The sequence below is a fragment of the Xenia sp. Carnegie-2017 genome, unplaced genomic scaffold (assembly GCF_021976095.1).
Source record: "Xenia sp. Carnegie-2017 unplaced genomic scaffold, XeniaSp_v1 HiC_scaffold_25, whole genome shotgun sequence".
Taxonomy (NCBI): domain Eukaryota; kingdom Metazoa; phylum Cnidaria; class Anthozoa; order Malacalcyonacea; family Xeniidae; genus Xenia; species Xenia sp. Carnegie-2017.
In genome coordinates, this window is record NW_025813488.1 from 6,334,113 (window position 1) to 6,352,671 (window position 18,559).

Here is an 18,559-nt window from a genome sequence, read left to right on the forward strand (position 1 = left end):
TCTTATAGTCCGCTTTTCATTTGTTGTGTAAAATCGTTAACACAAAGCTAAGTGTTCTTAATGCGCTATATAATGCTCCATAAGTTGATAACACGTTCACGTGATTGAAAAATAATGAACAGTGGCGTCACCAGCTTGTTAAATGCGGAGGATTTTATTCATATATGCATATTTTTCTGTATTAAGTTCATTTGAAATCAATGGTTTCTTAGGGATTAAAACATGCAAATAAGAGTATTGTCCCCCTCACTTATCGAGCTGACGACACCACTGACTTGCAAGCAAAAGAAATATAACTTCAAAAGTGTATTGGAACTTTCTTGCTTTTATGCCGGTAATGGTGCTCCATATTTCAGTTCTTCTACTTGGATGCTTGTTTAAATGGAGCAGTTTCATTTGTGTTTATGGTAAGCATTACGCTTTTCTTCTTAAATATCTTTTCCAATCGTAAAGTCTTAAAATGTCAAAGATGTAAATCGATCTCTTAATCGAACTTCTATATCTCTTTTGAAAAAGCCTAACAGTAAAATAGTATTTTTGCCAAAAAAATTGAATGAAAGTTATAGCTGAAGTAATGACTTTGCGGACGCAAAAACATGTTCAACATGAAACAACACCCAATTTATGTACTTTTTTAAATGCATGTGTATAACATGGTCTCTTCTAATTTTATATCCCTTTCTACAATTCGATTGTTATTTTGCATGTATAATATCTATCAGGCGCAGCTCGAACGTACTATATAGCTCGAATCGTCAATTATACAATTCAGCCGTTTAAACATGATTCATACAAAACAGAATTTTATGCTCTTGCATGCCTTTAAGTGTGTGAGTGATATTTGTTGGTGAATTCCAGGATTTTCATTGATATTTAAGAACATTAATATTGTTTTGACATGCTCATAAGACCTCACCATGTTTTCTTGGTAGCTAACACTGCTAACTTGTATATAAAGGATATGATTTTCATTCAAAATCTATTATCAACTATCAAGAGGAGCTACTTATTGATTTATGTTAAATATCCGGTGCAATAATAATATATTATCGATCAACTATGATATCCCAAGGTGTTACAAAGATTCTTTTCAATTTGCAGTAAATACAAAGCGCAAAATCCTAGCTTTACATTGTGACGAGTAACTGATTACTCTAATTATAGAGTTTTCAATCACTTCTCCATTTTTAAGATTACTCGGGAAGTTCAACCTATAACAATTTATTCAGCCAGTTTTTTCTCTGTGAGAGTGAAGCGTATGTAAAGCTGTTGTCGCTTTGGCAAAGCAGCTTTGCTATCTGTCTAGGTGTATTTACAGTCTTGCCAGAACATGCACAACACATGTGGCAACTGATAAAATCGGGACTTTTTCAAATAAGTGTTATCTTAAAATTTGGCTTAGATTTATCATAAAAAAATTACACCTTTAGTATCTATGAGAAATAACTTAACTTAACACTTGCTTGGTTGTCTTCGCCTTCACGACAATAAACAATGGCAACAAAAGTGCTATGAAAAAATGTGTGACATAGTTCCTTAATTGTCATTGCCTGACAAACAAATATTTTAAAATAACGTACGTAATGCTAACTTTTATTCATTAATTTCATGTTGAATTGTAGGTTGATATTGCGACAATATTAGCAATTCGTTGTCGACCATGATCTTTGTAAGACAAACTCAGTAGCTAACATTATATATCATATAGATTATATGCGCGTTTAAAGTTGCATTAGAATTCTCACTATACGAGAATTCAAAAATAGATGCTTGCTTTGTTTTATTCCTATGGTTTAATCACATAATAATCACAAAAAAGTTTATCGTGAGCTTGTAATTTTTTCATTTTTAGTACTATTCTGTTTTCACTTTGACGAAAAAGAATTCTTCTGACTTGCATTACAAAACTTGTTTTTCGCAGCGATGACATAAAATGCAAAAGTATTATTCTAAGGTACAAGCCGTTTCCAACTCAGGGCGTGGTCTTTAAAAAGAATGCACAGAATGCACATAACTTTTTTTAATATTTCCCACAATCCAGATAACCAAGAGACAATGCGAAGAATAAAATACAGCTTCATCTTTATCAACTTTAATTTCAGGTTCATCATCAAGTTCATCTTTAGAATCAACTCTTATTATGAGAAACGTGAATTCTTCATCGACTATTACCATTTTACCATCTTCATCTGTTCAACCAACAAGTTTATCCTCAGAATCAAGCGTTAGTAACAGACTTACAGATTCCCTGTCATCTACTATTTCACTGTCCTTATCTGTTCAACCATTAAGTTTATCGTCAGAAGCAAAGGTTTCCAGCAGACTGAATGATTCTCTGTCGTCTACAACTTCACTGTATTCATCTGTTCAGCCATCAAGTTTATCGTCAGAATCAAGCGTTACCAGCAGACTAACAGATCCTCTGTCATCTACTATTCTACGGTATTCATCTGTTCAGCCATCAAGTTTATCGTCAGAATCAAGCGTTACCAGCACACCTACAGATTCTCTATCATCTACTACTATACTGTATTCAACTGTTCAACCATCAATTTCGTCCTCGGAATCAAGCGTTACCAACAGACTAACAGATTCTCTGTCATCTACAATTTCACTGTATTCATCTGTTCAACCATCAAGTTTATCGTCAGAATCAAGCGTTACCAGCAGAAATGAAGATTTTCTGTCATCTACTATTTCACTGACCTCATCTGTTCAGCCATCAAGTTTATCCCAGAATCAAGCGTTAGCAACAGACTTACAGATTCTCTATCATCTACAATTTTACTGTATTCATCTGTTCAACCATCAAGTTTATCGTCAGAATTAAGCGTTACCAGCAGACTTACAGACTCTCTGTCATCTACAATTTCACTGTATTCATCTGTTCAACCATCAAGTTTGTCGTCAGAATCAAGCGTTAAGAGCAGACTTACAGATTCTCTGTCATCTACAATTTTACTGTATTCATCTGTTCAACCATCAAGTTTATCGTCAGAATCAAGCGTTACCAGCAGACTTACAAATTCTCTATCATCTACAATTTTACTGTATTCATCTGTTCAATCATCAGGTTTATCGTCAGAATCAAGCGTTACAAGCAGACCTACAAATTCTCTGTCATATACAATTTCACTGTATTCATCTGTTCAGCAATCAAGTTTATCGTCGGAATCAAGCGTTACCAGCAGACTTACAAATTCTCTATCATCTACAATTTTACTGTATTCATCTGTTCAATCATCAGGTTTATCGTCAGAATCAAGCGTTACAAGCAGACCTACAAATTCTCTGTCATATACAATTTCACTGTATTCATCTGTTCAGCAATCAAGTTTATCGTCGGAATCAAGCGTTACCATTAGACTTACAGACTCTCTGTCATCTACTATTTTACTGTATTCATCTGTTCAACCATCAGTTTTGTCCTCGGAATCAAGAGTTACCAGCAGATTTACAGGTTCTCGGTCATCTACAATTTTACTGTCCTCATCTGCTCAACCATCAAGTTTATCGTCAGAATCAAGCGTTACCAGCAGACCTACAAATTCTCTGTCATCTACAATTTCACTGTATTCATCTGTTCAGCCATCAAGTTTATCGTCAGAATCAAGCGTTACCAGCAGACTTACAAATTCTCTGTCATCTACTATTTTACTGTATTCATCTGTTCAGCCATCAAGTTTATCGTCAGAATCAAGCGTTACCAGCAGACCTACAGATTCGCTGTCATCTTCTATTTTACTGTCCTCTTCTGCTCAACCATTAAGTTCATCGTCAGAATCAAGCGTTACCAGCAGACTTACAGATTCTCTGTCATCTACATATTCACTGTATTCATCTGTTCAGCGATCACGTTTATCGTCAGAATCAAGCGTTAGCAGCAGACCTACAGATTCCCTGTCATATACAATTTCACTGTATTCATCTGTTCAGCCATCAAGTTTATCGTCAGAATCAAGCGTTACCAGCAGACTTACAGTTTCTCTGTCATCTACTATTTCAGTGACCTCATCTGCTCAACCATCAAGTTTATCGTCAGAATCAAAGGTTACCAGCAGACTTACAGATTATCTGTCATCTACAAATTCACTGTATTCATCTGTTCAGCCATCAAGTTTATCGTCAGAATCAAGCGTTAGCAACAGACCTACAGATTCCCTGTCATCTACTATTTCACTGTCCTCATCTGCTCAACCATCAAGTTTATCGTCAGAATCAAGCGTTACCAGCAGACCTACAAATTCTTTGTCATATAAAATTTCACTGTATTCATCTGTTCAGCCATCAAGCTTATCGTCAGAATCAAGGGTTACCATCAGACTTACAGACTCTCTGTCATCTACATATTCACTGTATTCATCTGTTCAACCATCAAGTTCGTCCTCGGAATCAAGCTTTACCAGCAGACTTACAGATTCTCTGTCATCTACAATTTCATTGTCGTCATCTGTTCAACCATCAATTTTATCGTCAGAATCTAGCGTTAGCACCAGACTTACAGATTCTCCTATAATTACCACTTTATCATCCTCATCCATTCAGTTATCAAGTTCATCTCTAGAAACAACAGTTATCAACAGACTTAAAGATTCTGTATCAACTACTATTTTACAATCCTCATCTGTTCAACTATCAAGTATGTCCTCACAACCAAGCGTTATCAACAGCCGTGCAGATTCTGTATCAACTACTATCTTACCATCGTTATCCGTTAAACCTTCAAGTTTGTCCTTTAAGTCAAGCACTAGCAACAGACCTACAGACTACTCCTTGTCTACCATAATTTTACCATTCTCATCTCTACAGTCTTTAAGTTTGTCCACAGAATCAAGCGTTATCCACAGACTTACAGATTCTGTATCAACTTCTATTTTACCATCCTCATCTGTTCAACTATCAAGTTCGTCATTAAAATCAAGCGTTATCAACGGACTTAGGGATTTGGCATCAACTACCATTTTGCCATCTTCATCTGTTCAACAATCAAGCTTGACCTCAAAATCACGCGTCAACAACAGACTTACAGCTTCCTCGTCCACTACCATTTTACCATCCTCATATCTTCAGTCATCAAGTCTGTCCTTAGAATCAAGCGTTATCACCAGAGTTACAGATTCTGTGTCAACTACCACTTTGCTATCCTCATCTGTTCAACCATCAAGCTTTAGCAACAGACTTACAGATTCTCTGTCATCTACAATTTCATTGTATTCATCTGTTCAACCATCAAGTTTATCGTCAGAATTAAGCGTTACCAGCAGACTTATAGATTATCTGTCATCTACAATTTTACTGTATTCATCTGTTCAACCATCAAGTTTATCCTCAAAATCAAGCGTTAGCTATAGACTTACAGATTCTCTGTCATCTACTCTTTCACTCTCCTCATCTGTTAAACCTATACGTTTATCGTCAGAACCAAGCGTTACCAGCAGACCTACAGATTCTCTGTCATCTTCTATTTTACTGTCCTCTTCTGCTCAACCATTAAGTTCATCGTCAGAATCAAGCGTTACCAGCAGACTTACAGATTCTCTGTCATCTACATATTCACTGTATTCATCTGTTCAGCGATCACGTTTATCGTCAGAATCAAGCGTTAGCAGCAGACCTACAGATTCCCTGTCATATACAATTTCACTGTATTCATCTGTTCAGCCATCAAGTTTATCGTCAGAATCAAGCGTTACCAGCAGACTTACAGTTTCTCTGTCATCTACTATTTCAGTGACCTCATCTGCTCAACCATCAAGTTTATCGTCAGAATCAAAGGTTACCAGCAGACTTACAGATTATCTGTCATCTACAAATTCACTGTATTCATCTGTTCAGCCATCAAGTTTATCGTCAGAATCAAGCGTTAGCAACAGACCTACAGATTCCCTGTCATCTACTATTTCACTGTCCTCATCTGCTCAACCATCAAGTTTATCGTCAGAATCAAGCGTTACCAGCAGACCTACAAATTCTTTGTCATATAAAATTTCACTGTATTCATCTGTTCAGCCATCAAGCTTATCGTCAGAATCAAGGGTTACCATCAGACTTACAGACTCTCTGTCATCTACATATTCACTGTATTCATCTGTTCAACCATCAAGTTCGTCCTCGGAATCAAGCTTTACCAGCAGACTTACAGATTCTCTGTCATCTACAATTTCATTGTCGTCATCTGTTCAACCATCAATTTTATCGTCAGAATCTAGCGTTAGCACCAGACTTACAGATTCTCCTATAATTACCACTTTATCATCCTCATCCATTCAGTTATCAAGTTCATCTCTAGAAACAACAGTTATCAACAGACTTAAAGATTCTGTATCAACTACTATTTTACAATCCTCATCTGTTCAACTATCAAGTATGTCCTCACAACCAAGCGTTATCAACAGCCGTGCAGATTCTGTATCAACTACTATCTTACCATCGTTATCCGTTAAACCTTCAAGTTTGTCCTTTAAGTCAAGCACTAGCAACAGACTTACAGACTACTCCTTGTCTACCATAATTTTACCATTCTCATCTCTACAGTCTTTAAGTTTGTCCACAGAATCAAGCGTTATCAACAGACTTACAGATTCTGTATCAACTTCCATTTTACCATCCTCATCTGTTCAACTATCAAGTTCGTCATTAAAATCAAGCGTTATCAACGGACTTAGGGATTTGGCATCAACTACCATTTTGCCATCTTCATCTGTTCAACAATCAAGCTTGACCTCAAAATCACGCGTCAACAACAAACTTAAAGATTCCTCGTCCACTACCATTTTACCATCCTCATATCTTCAGTCATCAAGTCTGTCCTTAGAATCAAGCGTTGTCACCAGAGTTACAGATTCTGTGTCAACTACCACTTTGCTATCCTCATCTGTTCAACAATCAAGCTTTACCAGAGAATCAAGCGTTATCACCAGACTTACAGATTCCTCTTCCTCTACCATTTTACCATTCTCATCTCCTCAATCATCAAGTTTGTCCTCAGAATCAAGCGTTAACAACAGACTTAAAGATTCTGTGCTTACCTCGGTTTTATCATCCTTATCTCTTCAGTCATCAAGTTATTATTTAGAATCAAGCGTTAGCAACACACTTACAGATTCTGTGTCAACTACCACTTTGCTATCCTCATTTGTTCAACCATCAAGCTTTACCAGAGAATTAAGCGTTATCACCATACTTAGAGATTCTGTGTCAACTACCACTTTGCTATCCTCATTTGTTCAACCATCAAGCTTTACCAGAGAATCAAGCGTTATCACCAGACTTACAGATTCTGTGTCAACTACCACTTTGCTATCCTCATCTGTTCAACCATCAAGCTTTACCAGAGAATCAAGCGTTATCACCAGACTTACAGATTCATTGTCAACTACCATTTTGCCACCCTCATCTCTTCAACCATTAAGCTTGACCTCAGTACCACATGTCATCAACAGACTTACACATTCTTTGTCTACCTCGGTTTTACTATCCTCATCTGTTCAGTCGTCAAGTTTGTCCATAGAGTCAAGCGTTAGCAACAAACTTTCGTATTCTATGTCAACTACCATTTTGCCATTCTCATCTGTTCAATCGTCAAGCTTGACCTCAGAATCACGCGTCTACAACAGGCTAACAGATTCCTCGTCCTCTACCATTTTACCATTCTCATCTCCTCAGTCATCAAGTTTGTCCTCAGAATCAAGCGTTGACAACAGACTTAAAGATTCTGTGCTTACTTCGGTTTTATCATCCTTATTTCTTCAGTCATCAAGTTATTATTTAGAATCAAGCGTTAGCAACACACTTACAGATTCTGTGTCAACTACCATTTTACCATCCTTATCCGTTAAACCTTCAAGATTGATCTCAAAATCAAGCGTTAGCAACAGACTTACAGATTTATCGTCAACTACCATTTTACTATTCTCATCTGTTCAACCATCAAGCTTTACCAGAGAATCAAGCGTTATCACCAGACTTAAAGATTCCTTGCCAACTACCATTTTGCCACCCTCATCTCTTCAACCATTAACCTTGACCTCAGTACCACATGTCATCAACAGACTTACACATTCTTTGTCTACCTCGGTTTTACTATCCTCATCTGTTCAGTCGTCAAGTTTGTCCATAGAGTCAAGCGTTAGCAACAAACTTTCGTATTCTATGTCAACTACCATTTTGCCATTCTCATCTGTTCAACCGTCAAGCCAGTCTTTAGAATCAAGTGTTATCAACAGACATGCAGATCCTTTGCCCACATCGATTTTACCATCCTCATCTGTCCAACCATCAAGCTTGTCCTTAGAATCCAGTGTCATCAATAAGCTTACAGATTCTTTATCTACCTCGGTTTTACTATCCTCAACTGTTCAGTCGTCAAGTTTGTCCATAGAATCAAGCGTTAGCAAAAGACTTACGGATTCATTGTCAACTACCATTTTGCCATCCTCATCTGTTCAACAATCAAGCTTGACCTCAGAATCACGCGTCTACAACAGGCTAACAGATTCTTCGTCTTCTACCATTTTACCATTCTCATCTCCTCAGTCATCAAGTTTATCCTCAGAATCAAGCGTTAGCAACAGACTTGCAGATTCTCTGTCATCTACATATTCACTGTATTCATCTGTTCAACAATCAAGTTTATCGTCAGAATCAAGCGTTACCAGCAGACCTACAGATTCCCTGTCATATACAATTTCACTGTATTCATCTGTTCAGCCATCAAGTTTATCGTCAGAATCAAGCGTTAGCACCAGACTTACAGATTCTCCTAAAATTACCACTTTATCATCCTCATCCATTCAGTTATCAAGTTCATCTTTAGAAACAACAGTTATCAACAGACTTAAAGATTCTGTGTCAACTACCATTTTACAATCCTCATCTGTTCAACTATCAAGTATGTCCTCACAACCAAGCGCTATCAACAGCCGTACAGATTCTGTATCGTTATCCGTTAAACCTTTAAGTTTGTCCTTGAAGTCAAGCACTAGCAACAGACTTACAGACTACTCCTTGTCTACCATAATTTTACCATTCTCATCTCTACAGTCTTTAACTTTGTCCACAGAATCAAGCGGTATCACCAGACGTACAGATTCTGTGTCAACTACCACTTTGCTATCCTCATTTGTTCAACCATCAAGCTTTACCAGAGAATCAAGCGTTATCACCAGACTTAGAGATTCTGTGTCAACTACCACTTTGCTATCCTCATTTGTTCAACCATCAAGCTTTACCAGAGAATCAAGCGTTATCACCAGACTTACAGATTCTGTGTCAACTACCACTTTGCTATCCTCATCTGTTCAACCATCAAGCTTTACCAGAGAATCAAGCGTTATCACCAGACTTACAGATTCATTGTCAACTAACATTTTGCCACCCTCATCTCTTCAACCATTAAGCTTGACCTCAGTACCACATGTCATCGACAGACTTACACATTCTTTGTCTACCTCGGTTTTACTATCCTCATCTGTTCAGTCGTCAAGTTTGTCCATAGAGTCAAGCGTTAGCAACAAACTTTCGTATTCTATGTCAACTACCATTTTGCCATTCTCATCTGTTCAATCGTCAAGCCAGTCCTTAGAATCAAGTGTTATCAATAGACATACAGATCCTTTGCCCACATCGATTTTACCATCCTCATCTGTCCAACCATCAAGTTTGTCCTTAGAATCCAGTGACATCAATAGACTTGCAGATTCTTTGTCTACCTTGGTTTTACTATCCTCATCTGTTCAGTCGTCAAGTTTGTCCATAGAATCAAGCGTTAGCAAAAGACTTACGGATTCATTGTCAACAACCATTTTGCCATCCTTATCTGTTCAACAATCAAACTTGACCTCAGAATCACGCGTCTACAACAGGCTAACAGATTCCTCGTCCTCTACCATTTTACCATTCTCATCTCCTCAGTCATCAAGTTTGTCCTCAGAATCAAGCGTTAACAACAGAATTAAAGATTCTGTGATTACCTCGGTTTTATCATCCTTATCTCTTCAGTCATCAAGTTATTATTTAGAATCAAGCGTTAGCAACACACTTACAGATTCTGTGTCAACTACCATTTTACCATCCTTATCCGTTAAACCTTCAAGATTGATCTCAAAATCAAGCGTTAGCAACAGACTTACAGATTTATCGTCAACTACCATTTTGCTATTCTCATCTGTTAAACCATCACGCCTGTCCTTAGAATCAAGTGTTATCAACAGACATACAGTTTCTTTGTTCACTACGATTTTACCATCCTCATCTGTTCAGCCATCAAGCCTGTCTTTAGAATACAGCGTCATCAACAGACTTACAGATTCTTTGTCTACCTCGCTTTTACTATTCTCATCTGTTCTGTCGTCAAGTTTGTCCATAGAATCAAGCGTTAGCAGCACACTTACTGATTCTGTGTCAACTACCATTTTACCATCCTCATCTCTTCAGTCATTAAGTCTGTCCTTAGAATCAAGCGTTATCACCAGACTTACAGATTCTATGTCAACTACCATTTTGATATTCTCTTCTCTTCAACCATCAAGCTTTACCAGAGAATCAAGCGTTATCACCAGACTTACAGACTCACTGTCAAAAACCATTTTGCCACCCTCATCTCTTCAACCATCAAGTTTGACCACAGTACCACACGTCATTAACAGACTTACAGATTCTTTGTCTACCTCGGGTTTACTATCCTTATCTGTTCAGTCGTCAAGTTTGTCGATAGAATCAAGCGTCAGGAAAAGACTTTCAGATTCTGTGTCAACTAACATTTTGCTATCCTCATCTGTTCAAACATCAAGCCTGTCCTTAGAATCAAGCGTTATCAACAGACATACAGATCCTTTGCCCACATCGATTTTACCATCCTCGTCTGTTCAACCATCAAGCCTGTCCTTAGAATCAAGTGTTATCAACAGACATACAGTTTCTTTGTCCACCTCAATTTCACCATCCTCATCTGTTCAACCATCAAGCCTGTCCTTAGAATCAAGCGTCATCAGCAGACTTACCGATTCTTTGTCTACCTCGCTTTTACTATCCTCATCTGTTCAGTCGTCAAGTTTGTCCATAGAATCAAGCGTTAGCAACAAACTTACTGATTCTGTGTCAACTACCATTTCGCCATCCTCATCTGTTCAACCATTAAGCCTGTCCTTAGAATCAAGCGTTATCAACAGACTTACAGATTCTCTGTCAGCTACCAATGTGCCGCGTTCATTGGTACAATCAAGTCAGTTTTCGGATTCAAGTATTGGTGAGAGGACTACAGTTTCTTCATCTACAGCTGGCAGCGTATCAATGCGCAATGTAACATTTTCGTCGGTGAATCGAATCAAACCGTCAGGTTTTTCCTCACAACAAAGTCTCCGTGTCAGAACAACAGCTGCTATATCATTGTTTACTGATTCTATGTCTACAATCATTATTCAACCATCATCGTCGGTAAATTTATCACAAACTAGTTTTTCTTCAACGTATGATTTGAACGCATCAACTAGCTCCATTGCAGTGGAAATTCCTACTGCTACTTTTGATATTTCTGTTACAGTTAGCGACAGAGTGTTTAACAGTAGTTTAAATGATTCTACAAGCATTTATTTTAGGAGTTTGAAGAAAGAATTTATCGATTTCTTACTTCCCTTCTACGAAAATCTACCAGGTTTTATCTCCTTACGGCTAAGGAGATTTTTAAATGGAAGTGTAATCGCAGATATGGAAGCATTATTCAGTTCGACAATTGTTACTCGGAATGAGATTATACAACCGATTTTAGAAGCCCAGAGCAACAGATCGAATGCACCGTTTACTATACAGAATGTGACCATAAATGGACGTATTGTCAATGTGATTACAACTTCTTCATCATCATTGGTCACATCTTCATCAGTAAATTTATCAATAAGTAGTTTCTCTTCAACGACAAATTTCAACATAACAAGTTCCAACAGAGATGATGATGATTTTGACATGTGGCTTATTATTTTGATAGTTTGCTTATCTATGGCATTTATAATTTTTGTTTTTGCAGTTATCACGGTAAGTGAAATGATATGTGTATGAGAGGTGGCATTACATTAAAAAATAAATTTACCAGTGAGTACAGTACAATCTATGAGCAACGCTTTGTTTTTTTTTGCACAAGGTAATTGTGAGCAGACGAAAATCACAGTCTAATTATTACGACACTTCAAGGACTCATTACGATTTCTCAATAGACTATGATGTAATCACTAACGTTGATCATGGCCCTTCTGTCCGAGCTGTGGTGAGTATCACTTTACTAAATATATCAACAATTGGGTGAATCTCGATGCTGGACAGTAGATAAGCATATCAATAGTGCGTAATTACATATTGGTAAATTTCCCCCAGCGATTATGATTGTGTATTGTGTAACAAAGATGTTGAAAAACTGGACGGGGGGAGGGAGCAAATATTCATGTATGCATTGTATAACCCTAAAAACAATTTATTCAAACAAACTTAATCCGGCAAAATATACATGTATTGACATTTACCCAGTGGCGTGGTGGCAGGGGGGCCAGGGGGGCCAAGCCCCCCCCCAGCTGTTGATTTTTTGGGAGCGCAGAAATGAATATGAGTCACGAAGTTTTAAATTTGAGCTAGAAAAATGAATTGAAGCAGAACAGTTATTTCCACAGTTATAATATACAGTAAATGAAGTTAACTTTGGGGAAAAAGGAAAACTGATCAAAATGAATCCTTGTAAGGGGGTTAGTTTTACAGTCAATTAAGGAATAAAGTAATTGAGGAGCATTCTTGATGTTTCTTATGTGGCCACAACACCTGACTTGTCAATTGTCACAATGACTGTAGACAACATACAGGGCCAAATTTAATGTCCTCTTAGGGGGCGCAACAAGGCCGAAAAATGTATAGTTTTTTGTCTATTTCAATCAAATTTCTTGGCTTTCTCACACAGACAGGAATCGTTACTGGCGTTGCATCTTATTGTTAATCCAAGCTTAATAATATTTTTTGTGGGTAGCCTGCTCACAGACTAACCACAATGTTATACTAAAAAATGTCCATATGTCCAAGTGCTAGGATGGCAATTCACAAATTGACACGACTACATGGCCATGATGCGTTACGGAAAATATTCGAAAGTGCAAAATTATCATTTTTGTTGACAAATGATCTATAATATTTTGGTTATCATTACAAAAAAATGACCGTCGGACTTCTAGTGATTTCTCATGTAATTAATTAAATATTAGTCATTTACGGCATTCGCGTACCTATTTTTAATTTTCTAGTGGTAGAGCAGTCATCCATAGAGTGTAATCAAAACGCAAAGGCTAACATAAAGTATCGAGACTCAAAAATACTGCTGCATGTACTGCAAATTTTGTTAGTTCAAGGTGAAGGGGCCGCGAAATTTGCTTTGGCCCCCGCAGTCAAAATTGCACCACCACGCTACTGCATTTACCTCCCTCCGTTCAATTATCAAACTTTATGAATTTTATGGCAAATTGATTATTGAACCTTAAAATAACATTTTAATTATCTCGTGAAATTCATTGAAGTTTCGTCATGTTTCGTTCACATAAATCATGCGTCTTGTGTATTTAAGTACATCTAAGTAATTATTAAGCAGACTATATGGTTTTTATGGCTTTATTTTCATAGAGCAATGAAAGATATGAAATGCAAGAAAGGCGCTACAGGTGACACGAAGATGTTACAAAAGTGAAAGATCGCTCTTGCAATCATAGTTAGCCACATACTTTCGTTGGCACTTCATGGCCATAAATTACCTTTTGTACTGTGTTTGATATGTTAAATTAAAATCATTACAGCAATATTTTTGCACAAAATAAATATTTATAATTTTTTATTTCCAATTTGCGATCATGATGGACTGATTAAGATTGTTGTCAAATAAATACAACGATGTTTGCACAAAACAAATAAAACAGGTTTTCCCAACACAAGTAGATTTTCTGTTCTTTTTAACGAACTAATAGTTGATTAGCTTTTTATATGTGGTCTTGTACTAAAACAGTAAAATGGCGTTCTTTTTTTATACAGTTGTGTAACAATTTGTTTCATTTGTTGAAGTTTAAGCTGAAGGTCTGATAAATTGTATTTTATATGCTTGGCATTCAACAATTTCCAATAAGTGAGGAAAATGTTTTAATAAATTGGTGAAAACAGTTTTCATCAAAGTAAACAAAGACGGAAAGAACAGAATTTTTAAAGCATGTCAAATAAGGTTTATTATTGATGGCAGTAATACTATATATGTTTGTAAATGATGATCGTCCAGGTTAATAAAGTCCTGAGAAGGACTGTTTTTGATGTTGTTGACTGACGTTTCGACAACCTTAGCGGTAGTCATCTTCAGAGTCAAATGAGGAGTAAACGTCAGGTTAGCCGTATTTGTTGTCTGGTTCTTACGTCATTGTATTGTGTGTACAGGAAATGTGCAGGAAATGTGTATTGTCATTGTGGATTAGTGTGAAGTGAATATTTTATTTTTATTGTGATGTGATTTAGGTGTGACGTTTTAGTTGTAGTGTGTGGGTGTCAATTGTGTATTGTCATTGTGAATTAGTTTGAAGTGTAATGTTTTAGTTGATCGTTTGTTTGTATTGTGAATAAGTCGTTTGTAAGGTGCAGGTAATTGCTGTGATCTGTTCAGGGGGGTTTGTTCCAAGTTGGTATACCAACTTTCTAATGTAAGCCGTTGTCTATAGTCAGTACTGTAAGTGATGCATTTTGCCGAGTCCCAGTCAATGTTGTGCTTTGTGATTCGGTGATGTTCGGCAATGTGATTAGTTTTGTCTTGTTTCTTAGTAGCTCGTTTGTGCTCAGTAAGTCTTATGTTTAAGTTCCTGCCAGTTTCCCCGATATAGGAGGCGTGGCAGTCGGAGCAGTTTATTTTGTAAACTGCACCTTGTCGTTCGTTGGGTTGTTCTTTGTCCTTTATGTTCGTTAGTACTTGTCGTAATGTTGTGATTGGTTTATGTGCGACACGTATGTTGTATGGTCGTAAGATACGCGAGATAGTCTCAGACGTACCTTTGATGTAAGGTATCGTTGCTGTTGTCAGTGAGTTGTTCGTTTCGTTGGGTTCGTTGGGTTTGTAAGTGTTGTGTTTGATAAAGTCTGAGTTGTAGTTGTTTTTGTCAAAAACACGTTTGAGATAGTTGTTTTCGTTTTGTAGAGCGTCCGGTGAATCACATATGATTTGTGCACGTCTTGTTAATGTTCTGATTGTGGTGGCTTTGTGAGATGTAGGGTTGTAAGATGATTGGTCTAGTAGTCGGTCAGTATGTGTTGGCTTGCGATAAACTGTTGTTCCTAGTTTTTGATTGTCATGTTTTACCAAACAGTCGAGAAAAGGAAGAGTTCCGTTTTCTTCGACATCTTTGGTAAATTGTATGTGGCTGTTCTGTTTGTTGATGTGAGTATGGAAGTCATCAATCTCGTCTGCATGTAGTGCTGTGATTGTGTCATCTACGTAGCGAAACCAAAAAGGTAGTGCATGTTTGTAAGTCATGAGTGCCCGTTCCTCTATAGATTGCATTACAATTTCAGCAACTACAACAGAAACGGGCGAGCCCATTGCTGTCCCATGTAATTGTTTGTAGTGTGTTCCTTTGTATTGGAAGTAAGTCGAGGTGAGGCAGAGCTCTAGTAACTCCATAATGTCTTCTGTCGGTAATGGCAGTACGTCCGTGGTGTTTGTAATGAGGGTTTTTGTACAAGTAAGTGCCAGATTAAAACAAACGTTTACTGACGTTTACTCCTCATTTGACTCTGAAGATGACTACCGCTAAGGTTGTCGAAACGTCAGTCAACAACATCAAAAACAGTCCTTCTCAGGACTTTATTAACCTGGACGATCATCATTTACAAACATATAACGATACTCCCGGGTTCAAACCATTTACTTTATTACGATCATTTGGACGACAGAGCGAACAACTTGCTAACGACTACATACGTTTTGCAAGCAACGTCAGACGCATACGCCAACAACTCTGGTTCAACCACCGCTGCAAGGATTTTGGTCTCGTTCCGGCAGGACTTAGAATTAAGTCTCCGTTGAACACACAAGGGCTATTCAGATTATCAAATCCACCAGCAGACGACTGATACGAGCACGGATTAACGACTGTCACAGACGAATCAACTATTACATCAAACAACAAGAACAAAGACTGAACAAACTGAAGGAACTCCATACCAACGACAGTAAGTGATACTTTACTTTACAACACTATTGCAGAGAAACGAGCAAACAAGACAGAGACACAACACCAAATCAAACAACAACAAAAACTTGAACGTTTAAAACAAACTAAAACACGTGCAAGACATAAACATGACGATAACTGGGTGAGGAATATTTCTTCCCGCCCATTAGACGAAACTGAAACGCGACTACTGTCTTACGGACTAAAACATTCCATAACACCTAGACAAATCCCGACTGAGACGATAGTATCAAGTGTCGAGGCTGTCCTAGCGTATCAAAGAGACTTGTCAGAGACAACAAAGAGACGAGATCAGAAGCAGGATAGCCTCCACTTTACAATCGTCCTCTATACGTGACAACAACTTGACAAAGACGAACAACAAGCACTCAAACGACTAAAACACGACAACAACATCGTCATTTTACCAGCAGACAAAGGACGCGTGACTGTGGTCATGGACAGGAATGATTACTTTAACAAAATGGACGCACTTGTTAACGACAGACAAACGTACGAACAACTCAAACGAGACCCAACACCATCACTAGTACGCAAACTTAACAGCAAGATCTTCTCTATGAGAAAATCTAACATTATATCTGAACGTATTTACTATCGACTCAGATGTTCAGTACCACGACCACCCAGACTATACGGACTACCAAAACTTCACAAACCACAAATACCCATGCGACCAATTGTATCATTCTGTAGTTCGCCTACTTACGAACTTTCAAAGTACTTGACTAGCATACTGCAACCACTAACAAACAAATCAAAACACAAGCTACAATCCACTGAAACTTTCATTAAAAAACTGTGCACTATACAAATACCAGACAACTATATACTAGTGTCTTTTGATGTGAAATCACTGTTCACCAGTATTCCACTTAATCTGGCACTTACTTGTACAAAAACCCTCATTACAAACACCACGGACGTACTGCCATTACCGACAGAAGACATTATGGAGTTACTAGAGCTCTGCCTCACCTCGACTTACTTCCAATACAAAGGAACACACTACAAACAATTACATGGGACAGCAATGGGCTCGCCCGTTTCTGTTGTAGTTGCTGAAATTGTAATGCAATCTATAGAGGAACGGGCACTCATGACTTACAAACATGCACTACCTTTTTGGTTTCGCTACGTAGATGACACAATCACAGCACTACATGCAGACGAGATTGATGACTTCCATACTCACATCAACAAACAGAACAGCCACATACAATTTACCAAAGATGTCGAAGAAAACGGAACTCTTCCTTTTCTCGACTGTTTAAAAACATGACAATCAAAAACTAGGAACAACAGTTTATCGCAAGCCAACACATACTGACCGACTACTAGACCAATCATCTTACAACCCTACATCTCACAAAGCCACCACAATCAGAACATTAACAAGACGTGCACAAATCATATGTGATTCACCGGACGCTCTACAAAACGAAAACAACTATCTCAAACGTGTTTTGACAAAACAACTACAACTCAGACTTTATCAAACACAACACTTACAAACCAACGAACCCAACGAAACGAACAACTCACTGACAACAGCAACGATACCTTACATCAAAGGTACGTCTGAGACTATCTCGCGTATCTTACGACCATACAACATACGTGTCGCACATAAACCAATCACAACATTACGACAAGTACTAACGAACATAAAGGACAAAGAACAACCCACGAACGACAGGTGCAGTTTACAAAATAAACTGCTCCGACTGCCACGCCTCCTATATCGGGGAAACTGGCAGGAACTTAAACATAAGACTTACTGAGCACAAACGAGCTACTAAGAAACAAGACAAAACTAATCACATTGCCGAACATCACCGAATCACAAAGCACAACATTGACTGGGACTCGGCAAAATGCATCACTTACAGTACTGACTATAGACAACGGCTTACATTAGAAAGTTGGTATACCAACTTGGAACAAACCCCCCTGAACAGATCACAGCAATTACCTGCACCTTACAAACGACTTATTCACAATACAAACAAACGATCAACTAAAACATTACACTTCAAACTAATTCACAATGACAATACACAATTGACCCACACACTACAACTAAAAACGTCACACCTAAATCACACATCACAACTAAAATAAAATATTTCACTTCACACTAATCCACAATGACAATACACATTTCCTGCACATTTCCTGTACACACAATACAATGACGTAAGAACCAGACAACAAATACGGCTAACCTGACGTTTACTCCTCATTTGACTCTGAAGATGACTACCGCTAAGGTTGTCGAAACGTCAGTCAACAACATCAAAAACAGTCCTTCTCAG

At 37.8% G+C, this 18,559-nt stretch overlaps 1 protein-coding gene across 1 annotated transcript; it reads left to right on the top strand.

Moving 5' to 3' along the window:
• The first annotated feature begins 185 nt into the window (after nucleotides 1-185).
• On the top strand, nucleotides 186-13,949 carry LOC124452502 (serine-rich adhesin for platelets-like). The gene is made up of 7 exons (XM_047003060.1): nucleotides 186-407; nucleotides 2,103-2,616; nucleotides 2,679-3,824; nucleotides 3,912-5,549; nucleotides 5,637-12,027; nucleotides 12,134-12,256; nucleotides 13,645-13,949. Exons 1-7 carry the CDS (start codon nucleotides 329-331, stop codon nucleotides 13,684-13,686), a joined length of 9,933 nt encoding a protein of 3,310 aa, XP_046859016.1. The 5' UTR covers nucleotides 186-328; the 3' UTR covers nucleotides 13,687-13,949.
• Nucleotides 13,950-18,559: the final 4,610 nt, after the last annotated feature.

What these genes read in the sequence shown, in the direction of transcription:
- LOC124452502 (XM_047003060.1), top strand. Translation starts at nt 329, where the DNA reads ATGCCGGTAATGGTGCTCCATATTTCAGTTCTTCTACTTGGATGCTTG. An exon ending in CAGTTTCATTTGTGTTTATG is followed by an intron (nt 408 to 2,102) that starts GTAAGCATTACG and finishes CTTTAATTTCAG; the next exon opens with GTTCATCATCAAGTTCATCT. An exon ending in CTGTCATCTACAATTTCACT is followed by an intron (nt 2,617 to 2,678) that starts GTATTCATCTGT and finishes GCAGAAATGAAG; the next exon opens with ATTTTCTGTCATCTACTATT.